This window comes from Parambassis ranga, chromosome 22 (assembly GCF_900634625.1).
Source record: "Parambassis ranga chromosome 22, fParRan2.1, whole genome shotgun sequence".
NCBI classification, from domain to species: Eukaryota; Metazoa; Chordata; class Actinopteri; family Ambassidae; genus Parambassis; species Parambassis ranga.
The window spans coordinates 2,477,155-2,489,621 of NC_041042.1; the positions used below are offsets into that span (position 1 = coordinate 2,477,155).

At 47.3% G+C, this 12,467-nt stretch overlaps 1 protein-coding gene across 11 annotated transcripts in view; it reads right to left on the bottom strand.

Moving 5' to 3' along the window:
* Positions 1 to 12,467, bottom strand: part of fgfr3 (fibroblast growth factor receptor 3) — a 49,371-nt gene that overhangs the window by 13,824 nt on the left and 23,080 nt on the right. For all 11 annotated transcript variants that reach the window (XM_028396325.1, XM_028396324.1, XM_028396326.1 and 8 more), the window contains exons 5-7: positions 7,509 to 7,678; positions 1,459 to 1,582; positions 1,089 to 1,279 (exon numbers count right to left, since the gene is read on the bottom strand). In XM_028396325.1, coding sequence (XP_028252126.1) covers positions 1,089 to 1,279; positions 1,459 to 1,582; positions 7,509 to 7,678 — 485 coding nt within the window. The remainder of the gene's footprint in view (positions 1 to 1,088; positions 1,280 to 1,458; positions 1,583 to 7,508; positions 7,679 to 12,467) is intronic.

A 12,467-nucleotide genomic window follows, 5' to 3' on the forward strand; every position in this document is an offset into this window, starting at 1 on the left:
GGAGGCCAAATGAGAAAGCAAAAAGCCCTCCTGGTTTTTTCTATGGGAGTCTTCCTCTCTTAAAAAAAAAAAAGCCTCACAGTGGGTCTGGGGTGTTGTCCTCTGCTGGTGGGGAATGTTTTCTACTCTACTCTTGACAGCAACGCTGCCTGGGGAGGGGACTATCTGACACCTACTGCGTTTATTTAACCTTGATTACACAAGCTGCATAATGATTTTGAAGTTGGTTTTTCATTGAGGCAACTTTATGATCTTTAATGTGTTTACGGTCAAGTTAAGCTCTTCAATAATGCTTTAAAGTTGTCTTCAGCCTCCTTTAGGTTGGCTGCAGCAGGGGGACCCTGAAAAGTGACAGACCTGCCTGGAAGACTCTTTCAGCGGCCTTCACAGAGCTCAAATATCCAGTCTGTACACGACCTCCTGATGTGCGGCTCCTGTCGCCCCCAGCAACCACAAACTAAACAAAAATGGCCGAATGCATCAACTGCAGGTTACTAAGTAACAGGAGCGGTGCGTCGTGACTGAACAGGAAGTCCTCCAGAGACCGGTCCATCTTGTTTACCAACTACTGATGTGACACACCTCTGAAGCCTGGTGTTCCATGGACTAAGACCTTGAACTGGGACTCAATTTTTGTGGATTATAGATGAGCTGAAAGATACATAACAATAAAATAGAAATAATGTGGCATATTTTTGGAGCAAAGTTTCATGAAGTTGTTTTTGTCAACCTGCAGTGTGCTGAGCACATTCAGAGGTTTACAGTGTTGGCAATTACTGGGTAAAACCCCACAGTGAGCTACAGTGGAAGCACCTTGAAGGAAAACTCCACCTTTAATTATAATTGGATTAAATCTGCCTGCACCAGCTGCCAATCATTGTTCAGCACTGACTTTAGATGTACTGTGATTGGGTTAATGAGCTCCTATTTGCTGCAGTGCAGATGAGGTTTTTCTTCCTCACAATGAGGAGGTGCTGGAAGGAGCCTGCAGGCCCGCAGACCCCCCTGCTGTAAGAAGCTCATTAAACAAGATGTTTAGGAGAGATTAATTATGAGTAAAACCATCCACTGCAGGCAGCCAGACCCACCTTCAGGATGTTGACGTAGGGGACGCCGTCGGGGCCGTAGCGGCTGCCGTTCACCTCGATGTGTTTGAGCCACTGGATGTGCGGCTGGGCGTCGCTGTACACCTTACAGTGAAACTCCACGTCGCTGCCCAAAACCACCGTCTGATTGGCCGGCAGGCCGGCCTGCAGGATGGGCCTGTGTGGGGAGCGCTCTGAGAATAAGAAAAAAAAAAAAACATGGAGTCATTAGTTATGCATGGAGATGATGTGCTTCAGGAAATAAGGTGGTGCTAAAACATCTTTTCTCTCCTCCACTTGTGGGTTTTTAAACCACTTGTGCATGTTAATTTATTCCTTGTTTACACAGAGTAAATGTTTCCCCGCTGCTCACCGAGCACGTCCAGCTGGTAGGTGTGGCTGATGGTGCCGTACTTGTTCTGCACCACGCAGGTGTAGTTTCCCCGGTCCGACGGCACGGCGCTCTCCATCACCAGGCTCCACTGCTGGTGTCTCAGCTGAGGGGGAGAGAAAAAATAGAGGATATGTAAATCATGAGGATACTATTTTAACAATTCACAGGGGGGTTATTCAGCATCATATTCGCGGCGCCGTTCGAGACGACAAACCGAAATTACAGGCTGCTCTCACAGGGGTTCAGATCATCTGCTGCTAATGCAAGAAAAATTGCTGGAGACGTATGAAAAATTGGGATATAAATGCAACAGCAGAGAGCTGCTGAACTGTTTACCTTTTGGAGAAACATTTAAAATGAAAATGCAACTTTAACCTCCTTTTATTACGCAGCGGGTGAGAAAAACACAATGATCATATTTTAGACGAAGCCCATCTTCAAGATGCTGACAAAGAGTCTGAAGATGTGAGCGCTACCTCAGACTCTGAGTGTGATTACAGACAAAACACAAAAACACAACACTGCAAAGTCATAGCTGTGGTGGAGTGGAGCTCTCCCTAAACTCCCTCCTGTCTGGATTTCTTTGCACCTCTGAAATTGGTTCCACTGTGGCACTCAGGAGCGATCCGTCCCTGAAGAGTAGTAGAGTAAATTCTGTGTGGTAATTCAAACCAGGTGCAGCTGCGGCAGACAGATACTAAGTATCTAAGTAAGAACAGAGAACCTGCTACGCATCAATAGGTCTGTGCCTCCATGGGCCAACAGGGACGACCTCCACAGTTTAAGTGGAAATGTGCGCCGCCACCGCCGCCGCTCTCGTCTTGCAGCGGCGAGCACGGTGAACTCCTCAGAGAGAGGTCAGAATTACCAGCGACGGCAGTGAGTGATGTCAACAAGGAGGCTTTTCAGGGTGGAACGCTTAACATCACCTGCGTAGGAAAATGTGCCGACCCAGAGCGGCTTTGACAAACATTTAACCCCACAGGTTTGGAGCCGCAGCCAGCCATTCACACAGCATGTATGCATGTATGTATGTATGAGCGTCACGCTGCCCTGCTGCTTCTCTCCTCCACGCCTCTCCACTCTCTCTCTCTCTTGGAGGCGCACGTGGAAAATAATGTAACAGTATAAATATTATGCCTGAGTGTGCTTTTTGCAGTTGCATGGTAACATAGAGCAGGCCGCCCGCTCTGCACTGGCAAAATCCTTTTTCAGCGCGGCTGGCTCCACCCCGTCTAAACCCCCCTCCACCACCACCACCACCCAAATCTCAGAGTCAAACTGGAGTCAATAGCTGCTCTCATGAGCAGATGAGTGACGCCTTGTGCTGCGGTCGCTGAGCCTGAAGCTGAGTGGAGAGGAGGAGGAGGAGGAGGGAGACTAAAAGGTGGTAAAATATGAGATGAAGTCAGAAGAGGCCAAGACCACCAACAGAAGCAGAGAGAGAGGCTATAATCAGCTTTATTTTGGTCCAGGGAAACGTCCATTTTAGATATTTTCACAGACATTTATTGAGCATCTAGTTTGTGGTTATTATTAAACTTTGACTGACGCTCCCCCGGCACACTTCATTATTTCTCTACATGCAGGCCGCTTGCTTTTATTACCATGTTACACTGGCTAACCCCTGTTGAACCTGCAGCATTAGTCCCCAAACGTGATAATCCCATCCATTCCAATCACGGCAGATTCCAAGCAGAATTAAATTATTAAGCAGCTTACGTTAGAGTCATACGAGGCTTTAAAGGTTTTAGGGCTTTGGCTGCGGATGTACAGACCGCCACAGGCCATGGGAATGGACAGGCGGCTTTACACTGCAAAAAAACCTTCTTCATACGGGTTGGAATATGTCGGGACAGTGTAATCGTCTTTATTTGGAGGTATTTCTGCAAAGTGACCTCATCATATTGGCTGATTCTTTCCCTTAATTCAATCAAAACAAGCATTCGGGCCTCCACACTAACACTGCCGGGTTAAAGGACTTGTAGAGACATTTTTTACAGTGTAGCAGTTGTCTGCGAAAACACAGGAAGCCCTGTTCCCTTTATAGTCCAAAACCCTCCGTCCTCACCTCACAAAATAGCCCTGTCAGAACCACCGGGGCCAGTTACCAGAATTTATGACTGTGTCAGAGCGGACCAGCGGCCCGGATCTCTGCTACCGTCTAATTTGACCCACAGAGAAGTCGGAAACAGATAGACGCGGCCCTGAGGGCGCGCTATTAAAGCCCGCCAAGTCTGTGGGTCTGCTGCCCGAGTTTGGCTCTGCACCATGTTGCATCAACACAGAGGAGAGGACTGTAAAATTGGAAGTATGGAAGTTCAAAGCAGCAAAAAAATAAATGGGATAATCCTATTTTGACATACATGTGGTGTGTTTGTGTAAAACGACAGGGGAGGAAAGAGAATAACCGAGTGGCAGGTCTAAAATTAAATCCAAAAATAATCTTGCAAAGTGCAAACATTCCTTCGTGGCCTACAGGGACTAAGAATCTGGACAAAAACAAGGATTTAAAGTGCTTAAAGTCTTAAAAAGTAACAGTTTAAGAGCCTTGGAAAGATGTCAAAACAGGGATTGAGAAATCAGTTCGGAGCCGAGTGGAACACAATAATTACATTGTCAAATTTAGCCTCGCTTGTGCCGCCACAGTTCAGCATCAACACAATAAAATCCCTTCCGCCATATGTGGCAGCACACAGGCCGTCTCAATAGCCCCGGCGACACGCCCACGTCTTACCACCTCCGTCTGATGGCTCAATAGAGAGGTGAACTTTGACCCCCCCAGGCCCTCGCCCCTCCAATCATAGTGGAGCGCCACAGTTTGTCTGGGAAGGCGCTCCGCTGGAATTTGATTTTCTTTTCATTTTACAAATGAGCCACACATCCTATTTACCGATTCATTTAGTTTCAACAAACGCAGCGTTTAGTTGCTGCGTGTCGGAGGAACAAACACATTCCAAAGACCAACAGGAGCCATTTTTAGGAAGCTTTGCTGCCTTAAAGGAACATGAAACGCCTCCTTTTCTTACATGACAACAGCATGAATCTCTTCACCATGAGCTCCTCCTGCATTTTACATTTTTACTCAGAAAGAACAAAGATGTTCTTTGTTCATATTTTACAAAACGAAACGTGATGAATCGTCTTGTTAAAATGGCGTCTTTCAGGAACACTCTGCATCTTCACAAAGACCACTTCTGACCCCTCCAGCATAAAGGCAGGTGGGATGTTTTTGGAGGTGTGTAATGGACCTTAATGGTCGGCTCGCTCAGTGACGTTCGCTCTGAGGGCACTTGGAGTGAGTGACACGCCGGCTGCTCGGCAGTGCAGAGTGCTGGAAAAAGTCAGCAACAAATGCCCCCAAACCTTCAGAGAGACGTGTGACAAAAGCCCGTCCCGATCCGTCACACTGGCCGAAATTCAGCACGCCTGTCAAACCTTAAGATGATCTTGTCATTTCAGGGCGGATGCAGCGAGAAGGCTGCTTCACCTCCAGGACCCCGATGGTGGAATAGAGTCTTTGGAAGGCCATTGTCAGGCTGTCAGGGCTATCCCCCCAGCCCTCTGACCCTGCAGATGAGCGCATCACAGATGTGAGGCCCGTGACAAAAAGTCACTGACGAGTCAATCAAACATTTATTTTTAAAAGTCTGTAGCTTAAAAATGCACAGAAGAGGATCAAGGTCATGTTTGAAACAACTTTAATTTCAATTCATTAATTTCATTTCAATTTTAATTTCTTTTTTTTTTTAAATTACTTTATTCCCACGTTTGTCGGTTTTTCTTTCTACAAAAATGTGACTTTTCACTCTCACTCACCTCTGACTTTAATTAAAAACTTTAATTCTTTTGTTTATCCTTAAGTCTGACTTAAATCTCTCTACTTTTTTGGTAAAAAAAAATACCTTAATTTGGCTCATTTTCCTCTTCCTGGAACTTCTGCACAATGGCAACAAAAAGTCATAAAATATAGCTGTTAGCATTAGCTAGCATTAGCCAGGAGGACAAAGAACATGTCCCATAGATCCAGCAGTTATCTGACCTCAGCAGAAACATGTGGCTGAAAAGGTAACCACGTTATCAACCAGCGTGAGGAACATCACTCAGCTTAATTGGCGATAATGCGACGTGATTTTCAGAGTAAATACCTTAACATGAGCCACTATGTGAAGCTGTTTTTTTTTTTTTTTTTTTTAAAGAGATGCTAATGATGATAATTTTTTTCAGCGTGCAGAGGGAGTGAAAAGGTTTCTGACATCAGGATGGAGTGACGCTGGTGCCCCTGACCTGCCTGAAGCCGGCCCGTGTCACAGCCTTGTCTGTCAGTGATTCTATAGAGGATGACCTCTGAGGCCAACAGTGGCCACATGGTGACTGGCTAACTGGATTTTAAAACAAGCTCCAGAACAGGAGGGGAGGAGCGGGTGATGAAGACACACAGAGGAACGTCTTCATAATCATCCAACACGTCCATACCGTGGGTTAATAGTGAAATAAAGCTGGTGCCACGGCACAGAAACACCTTTTAACCCACAAACAAATGGATGAGACGAGTTTGTGTTTCTGACACGATGCTACTACAGATGTGTGGCATGTGTCTCGTCCAGGTTTTCCTGTATGAGCGGCCACGGTCTGGGATTTAACCACGAGTGGTGGCGCTGAGCTGAAAACATGCAGGAGTCTCTGTCCTGGTGGCTTTCTGATGACTTCACCGCCACAAGGTCAGCAGCATCTCACACACTCTGTAGAGGATTACTGTGAAGAGCCCGCTAACACACCACCCGCTAATTATACATGTAACATCTCATAGGGGGACATGTGATAAAACAGGAAGTGAAGAAGACCACGAGTCAACCCAGCCATACGCAAGAACTACACGTTATCACCAGCACAGTTTGCTAAAAGTTCCGCTCTGGATCCGAGTCGGATCGTCCTGAGGGCTGGTGACAGGTGTGCGTGTGTGTGTGTGTGTGTGTGTGTGTGTGTGTTAGTGGGGACAGAGGGAGGGAGACAACTGCTGTTGGTCTGCTGGGAGCAGATGTTGGAGATCTCTGTAAACTGTTAATAGCTGCAGGATCTCATTACATTTAACTCTTTAAAGGCCAAAACCTCCACGGGGGAGAGCTCGTCCTTCACTGCCTGACATGTTTGTTTATTCTGCTGAAATGATTGAACTCTCATGTATGCTTGATCTGCAGGCTTTATTCTGTTGCAATCCTAAAAATTAAGTTTGCGTCTTTCTAATTGTGTTACTAGTTCTCACTACTTGTAGCCATGACTGTGTTGTCTCCATAGAGGTGCAGGACTTTACAGTACTGTAAAAACTGAGCCCTCAGTGACTGAATAGAGGAGAAAAGACTGAAGGATCCTCCAAGAATTTACACCTCTGGGCATAATGTTAGAATTTATATGCCGTTCAGTTGAAGTTTATATTGAACCAAAACACACATTTTGACTGTTTGAATTCCGATGTTCTTACCCAGCGAGTTCGTCTTTTAATCTCACAGCTCGGGGCCATTAAAGGAGCACAAACGTAAACCCAGCCCTGTTACTTTAAGCGGTGCCGTTCCACACGAGAGCCCAGTGTTTAGACAGAATCCGATGACAAAACTGAGCACAACAGCTGTTTGCTGCGCTGCATTACTGTCAACACTGAACTATCACGCAAGCAAGCACGTATCCGTGCGCCACTCTGATTTCAGCGCCGCAGTTTGGCACAGGTCGGCAGAGAGCGCTGCTTCCTGACCTTTACTTATTGTGGGAAGATGCGGCGAGCACGAGTTTCTTTCAGCACTCTTCCAGTTATAGAAACTCACACCGGGGAGCATCGCAGCACTCGTCCACTGATGGACACACAGCGGCTCCAGCGGAGGGATTAAAATGCCTTGCTAAAAGGCATGCTGATAGTAGCTCAGAGGGAGCGGAACACCTCCAGTGTGAGTTTTTTGGCACTAGCATAAAGATCGGACTCCATAAATCACAGCTCTGCTCCTCTAACCTTTGAGGTGTGAACGTGTTACTCCTCTCACCTTGATGCCGCCCATCCTCTGCTCTCCCTTGAACTCTTTCCCGTTCTTCAGCCAGTGGATGGTCGGTGTCGGGTTCCCGGTTGCGGCGCAGCGGAACTTGACCGTGTTGGCGGCGGGAACGGCCAAAAGCTTCTTGTCCATCCGGTCAGGCCGCGTCCAACGTGGCGCGTCTGTTGGCAGAAAACAGAACAGGGTCAGTCACGTTGTCCTCTGAGGACAGGCAGCGTTTTTTTTCCATGGTGCATTCTGAGGTCATACATTTTTTAGAGGAAAAACCCTCCAGGAATTTATAGTTTCATGTTTGTAAAATTGCTAAAAGATGGCACAGATGGGACAACTTGCTCCTCTGCCCTGTCTTTAAGTGGATCATGTTGGACGAGTTAAGCACTTTGTCAGAACAGATGTGAGCTTGTGGTGTGAGCAGAGGTCTTCCCTCGTGTACCTGCACTGTTTACACACACTCACATGCACTGTTCTGTGCTTCGTTTGGACTACAGTGACACCTTTCAGCATGTAGCCTGAGCTCTGAGCACAAAAAGACACAATGACGTCCAGCCCACCCTGCTGTCCAAACGCTGTAAAACACAGTTTGACATACGCTGAAAGAATCCTAAAATAAGGCGCATGAAGCGGCACAAACTGAACTCATCATCTTCTTCTTCTGCTGCTGCTGCTAGACACAGACGGAGTTTGGAAACCTGTCAGGGCGATTTATTGAGTTGTATTGAGGAGACGGTGGACAAAGAGAGTGTAGCCGGTCAGAGAGGCTCATTGTTCCGGCTGTGTGGGTGTGGAGGTGGAGAGCACTGAGGCATGGCTCACTCTGTGTCTGTGTGTGTGTGTGTGTGTGTGTGTGTGTGTGTGTGTGTGTTGCCAAGGACAAAAGCCGGGGAGGTGGCTGACCGGTCATCAGATGTCTCTTTTTACTTTCTCTAAATGCAGGAGGAGAGAGAGGAGCTAATTACCATCTCAATGGTTGTGTGTGTTTGTGTGTGAAAGAGTGTGTGTGTGTGTGAGTGTGTGTGTGTTATCAGGATAGATCCATAGTTAAAAAGTAATTCTCCCCCTTGGGCAGCACACAGGCAGGTTTTTATCTCATCAGGACGACTCAGGTGAGATGTCAATCATGTTTTTGCTTGTATGTGTGTGTGTGTGTGTGTGTGTGTGTGTGTGTGTGTGATTTACAGTAACTCTGACACACACACACACACACACACACACACACACACACACACACTTCTTCGGCTCCTGCCATCATACTCTGGCTTCAGCTTCAGAAAAGTAATCACAACCAGACAGAGAGACAGATGATAAAAGACACACAGACGTATCTGTGTAGAAAGCAAACAAACAAGTGTGTGTGTGTGTGTGTGTGTGTGTGTGAGACCAAACTGTATTCAACAGACTGTAAACTGTATGTGTGTTAATGGAGCACACGGCTTGCTGCTTGAGTTAAAGACTCCCCAGCTTGCTCAGACAAACACTCTCCACGTGCAGCCACACACTCACACACACACACACAGAGACACACCACACACACACACACACACACACACACACATATCTGTTAGATTTCATTACTTCTCTCCCTCCATCTCTCATCTGTCTCGGCATATTTGGAGCGACACTCCTGCAGCGCGGGACCCTCTGAGGAGCCTGAACACATTGTTTTCTTGGCATCTCTCTCTCTCTCTCTCTCTCTCTCACACACACAAACACAGACACACACACTGTGTGGTCGATCCTTCAGCCACAGTGACGTTTTTAACCCAAAATAGACACGCTGAGGTGTCTCCATGGTTTTGTCCCCATAACACACTGAGAGGTGGTTCGTAGCTGCTGCACGGTCCCCGTCTGTCAAAGAGTTTCTCCTCATTCCACCTCAGACACAACATCATCACCCTGAAGAGTCTCCGCTCAGTTCACACCGACTGCACTCTTAGACCCACTAACATGTGGCTCTGAGAGGCCTTCACGCTGCACCAGGAGAAGTCCGTCCCCCTTTTTCTACCTACATATATATATCTGCTAATTTTAGCTATGGCTAATCATTCTGCTTTTAGTAGATAGGAACCTGTAGCTGTCATAATAAAGGGCATACATGCTTTAACTCTAACCAGCTCATCTCCACCAATGCTCCACCTGTTTGCATGTATTTGGGAGTTTGATGGATGCCCACATGGTGACAGTGACGTCTCAGAAGGTTCGTCCAAAGTTATTTAGAAGTCTGTGGTTAAAGCATGCTTATAATTCATAATTCATATCAAACAGCCTGCACCATTCACGTTAGACCAGCAGATTCACATCAATCATTTTCAAAACTCTGAAATATCACAGATGATTCCCCAGAAAACATCGAATCTAATCTAATTTAATCATGTTTACCAAAAATATGTCCTTTAACTATGTAGAAAATCACACAAATCTCATTTTAATTATCCAGGATTTTAAGATGCTTTCTAAAACACCTCCTCCACTTCAAGCACTTGTGGTTTTTCTCTCCAAACACTGGAAGGAGTCAAAGGAAAATCAAACAGCTGTTTAAGTAGCAGCAGGTGTTGTGAAATATGCAGAGCTCGTGCTTGTATGAAAACCTGAAGTATACATCCTGCTGCTGTAGAAGCAGAGAAGGAGACACGCTGCGCTCTGCGACTGACCTGTTATCAGGCATGAAGCAAACAAACAGCCCGGCGGAGGAACAGGGGGCGGGTATTTTTAGGCGGGTAACCTCCGCAGCTGACAGGTGGACGTGACATGTAACTGCAGAGCGGAGGGAGGATGTCACGGTAAACCACGTTCCACCACAGGGCAGGCTCTATCTGCGGCGAGTCCGTCCCTGTGGAGGTGGAGGTGGAGGGGGGGGTTTCTGCTCCGGTCGCCTGCCTCACCTCCCTCTGCTGAGGAAATACCATCCAGCCAATTAGACATGGGATGGGATTCCTGCGCGTTGCTGAGCATACAGAGCAGGACTGCACAGTAAATCAGAAACACTGACGGCTGCTGCTGAGCTGGAAAAGGCTGCGAATTTTCACTTTCTGAGTGGAAACCAAGTGAATCTGCTGCCTAATGTGAGCCGCTAAGAGCCAGCAGATCACATCTGTCACATTTTTGAAGCGCAGAAAGAAAACTTTTGGCTCTTTCATGCGTTAAAACGGTCAGATTGTCTCTCCACTGTGCAGTGATCTAATGTCTGACACCAACAAAGACAGATTAAAAGCAGAGAATAGAAGTGCTATGTTATTTGATTCAAGCAGATTCCTGCAGGAAGCAAACCTCTGTCTGTGTCCTGTTGAACGCAGCAGCATTACATCAGTCAGTCTTAATGGCACAATCTAAATGTAAAAAAGGCTCTAAATTGTGTTTTTTATTCCATTTTGTCTCCACAATGCAAAAGCCTGACAACAGAAGGCAGCCAACAAGACAGCTGTTGACAAAACTCCACGATCTGCTCCTTCAGAGTGAACGAGGAGGAGAAACTCTGCAGATTTACAATTACTGCTGCCGTGCAAAGAGACACGTTTTGTGGGATTTGTGTTAATCTCAAGTAGTAAACCAGAAAAAATGAAGCGCCCAAACGGTGCCACAGGGGACTGAAAGTCCAGCTCAGGGTCAGGGTTCGAAGCCATCCACACATTCAACCTGTGGACTTTGGTCAGATCATCATCAGACATCAGGCCACACGTCCAGATGTGCCGCTCTGTCCATCCAGTGTAAACTTTGTGTTATCTGTGAGCATATGTAGCTCTGTCTGTATTTGGACTGTGTCCTGCTGTTACAAGTGTCGTATGCACACACACAGACACACACCCCTGCAGCTTTATGTTCACTGTGCTGCCGGCTGGAGAAGCGTGACTGTGGCTCCAACTTCAGCGCAACAGCAATTAGTTGGCGCAGGACACGGTGCCGATCGACACGGCCCACGGCCCTTCAGCGCTCAGACACCGATCGGGGGAACGAGGTGGCGGCGGGGGGGGGGGGGGGAGTGAGTGAGGGAAAGGGGGGGTTGAGGTCTAATTGTGTATAATTTGCCCTTACTGACGCCTGCGAGCACACAGGCAGATTTCATTACAGATTACACTGGGGCTCTTTGAAGGCGCGCTGCCCCGGAGGGCCTGCAGGGACTCAAGGCAAACAGAGCTGGAGGAACGGCGGCTGTGGAGCAGCGTAGCGTGGCCCGGCGTCCGGCTCTCTGCTCTCCTGCCAGGGTAAACAAGGAGGCTGCATAGCTCAGGAGCACAGCACAGCACAGATTAGACTCTGTTAACATTCCTCCCCCCTTAGTCCACACACTCACACACACACACTCACACACACACTCACACACACACACACACACACACACACACACACACACACTCTGCCCTTTCACTTCGCACAGGCTCGGACTGCTGCGAGAAAGTCACACTTTAATAACTCATGTTCACTGTGTGTGTGTGTGTGTGTGTGTGTGTGTGTGTGTGTGTGTGTGTGTGTGTGTGTGTAACAGCTGGACCATCTATCAGTGCAGCTTCTCATACTCATACAGAGTCCAAATATTTTGTTTACTGACACTTTTGTTCCATCTTAAAAACCTGAAAAGTCTGTCAGACGCTTGCAGCGCGTCTATTAAATCCACATTTTCCTGGTTTAATATTAAGTATCAGACGTATTTTGACCACACTGGTCTGCTGTCTGAGGAACTTAGGATGAAGTGTCTCCCTGTGTCTCCTCTGAGAACAGCAGGCTGCTGTCGGCAGCATTATTTCACATCTTTTCGTCCCATCATTTCCCCTCTCTCGCTGTCAATCTGCAGACATTTGTGTTCCCTCTCCTCCTCATTACCAGCCTGACTCGTTCCCCTCATCCCTCTGTTATCGTCCTCTCCGCGTGTGGACACGGATGTTCTTCCGCTCACCGACGGGGACTCTCCGTCTGGCTGTGTGGCTCGTCACATGGTTCCTTCCTGCTACAGTCGGCTAA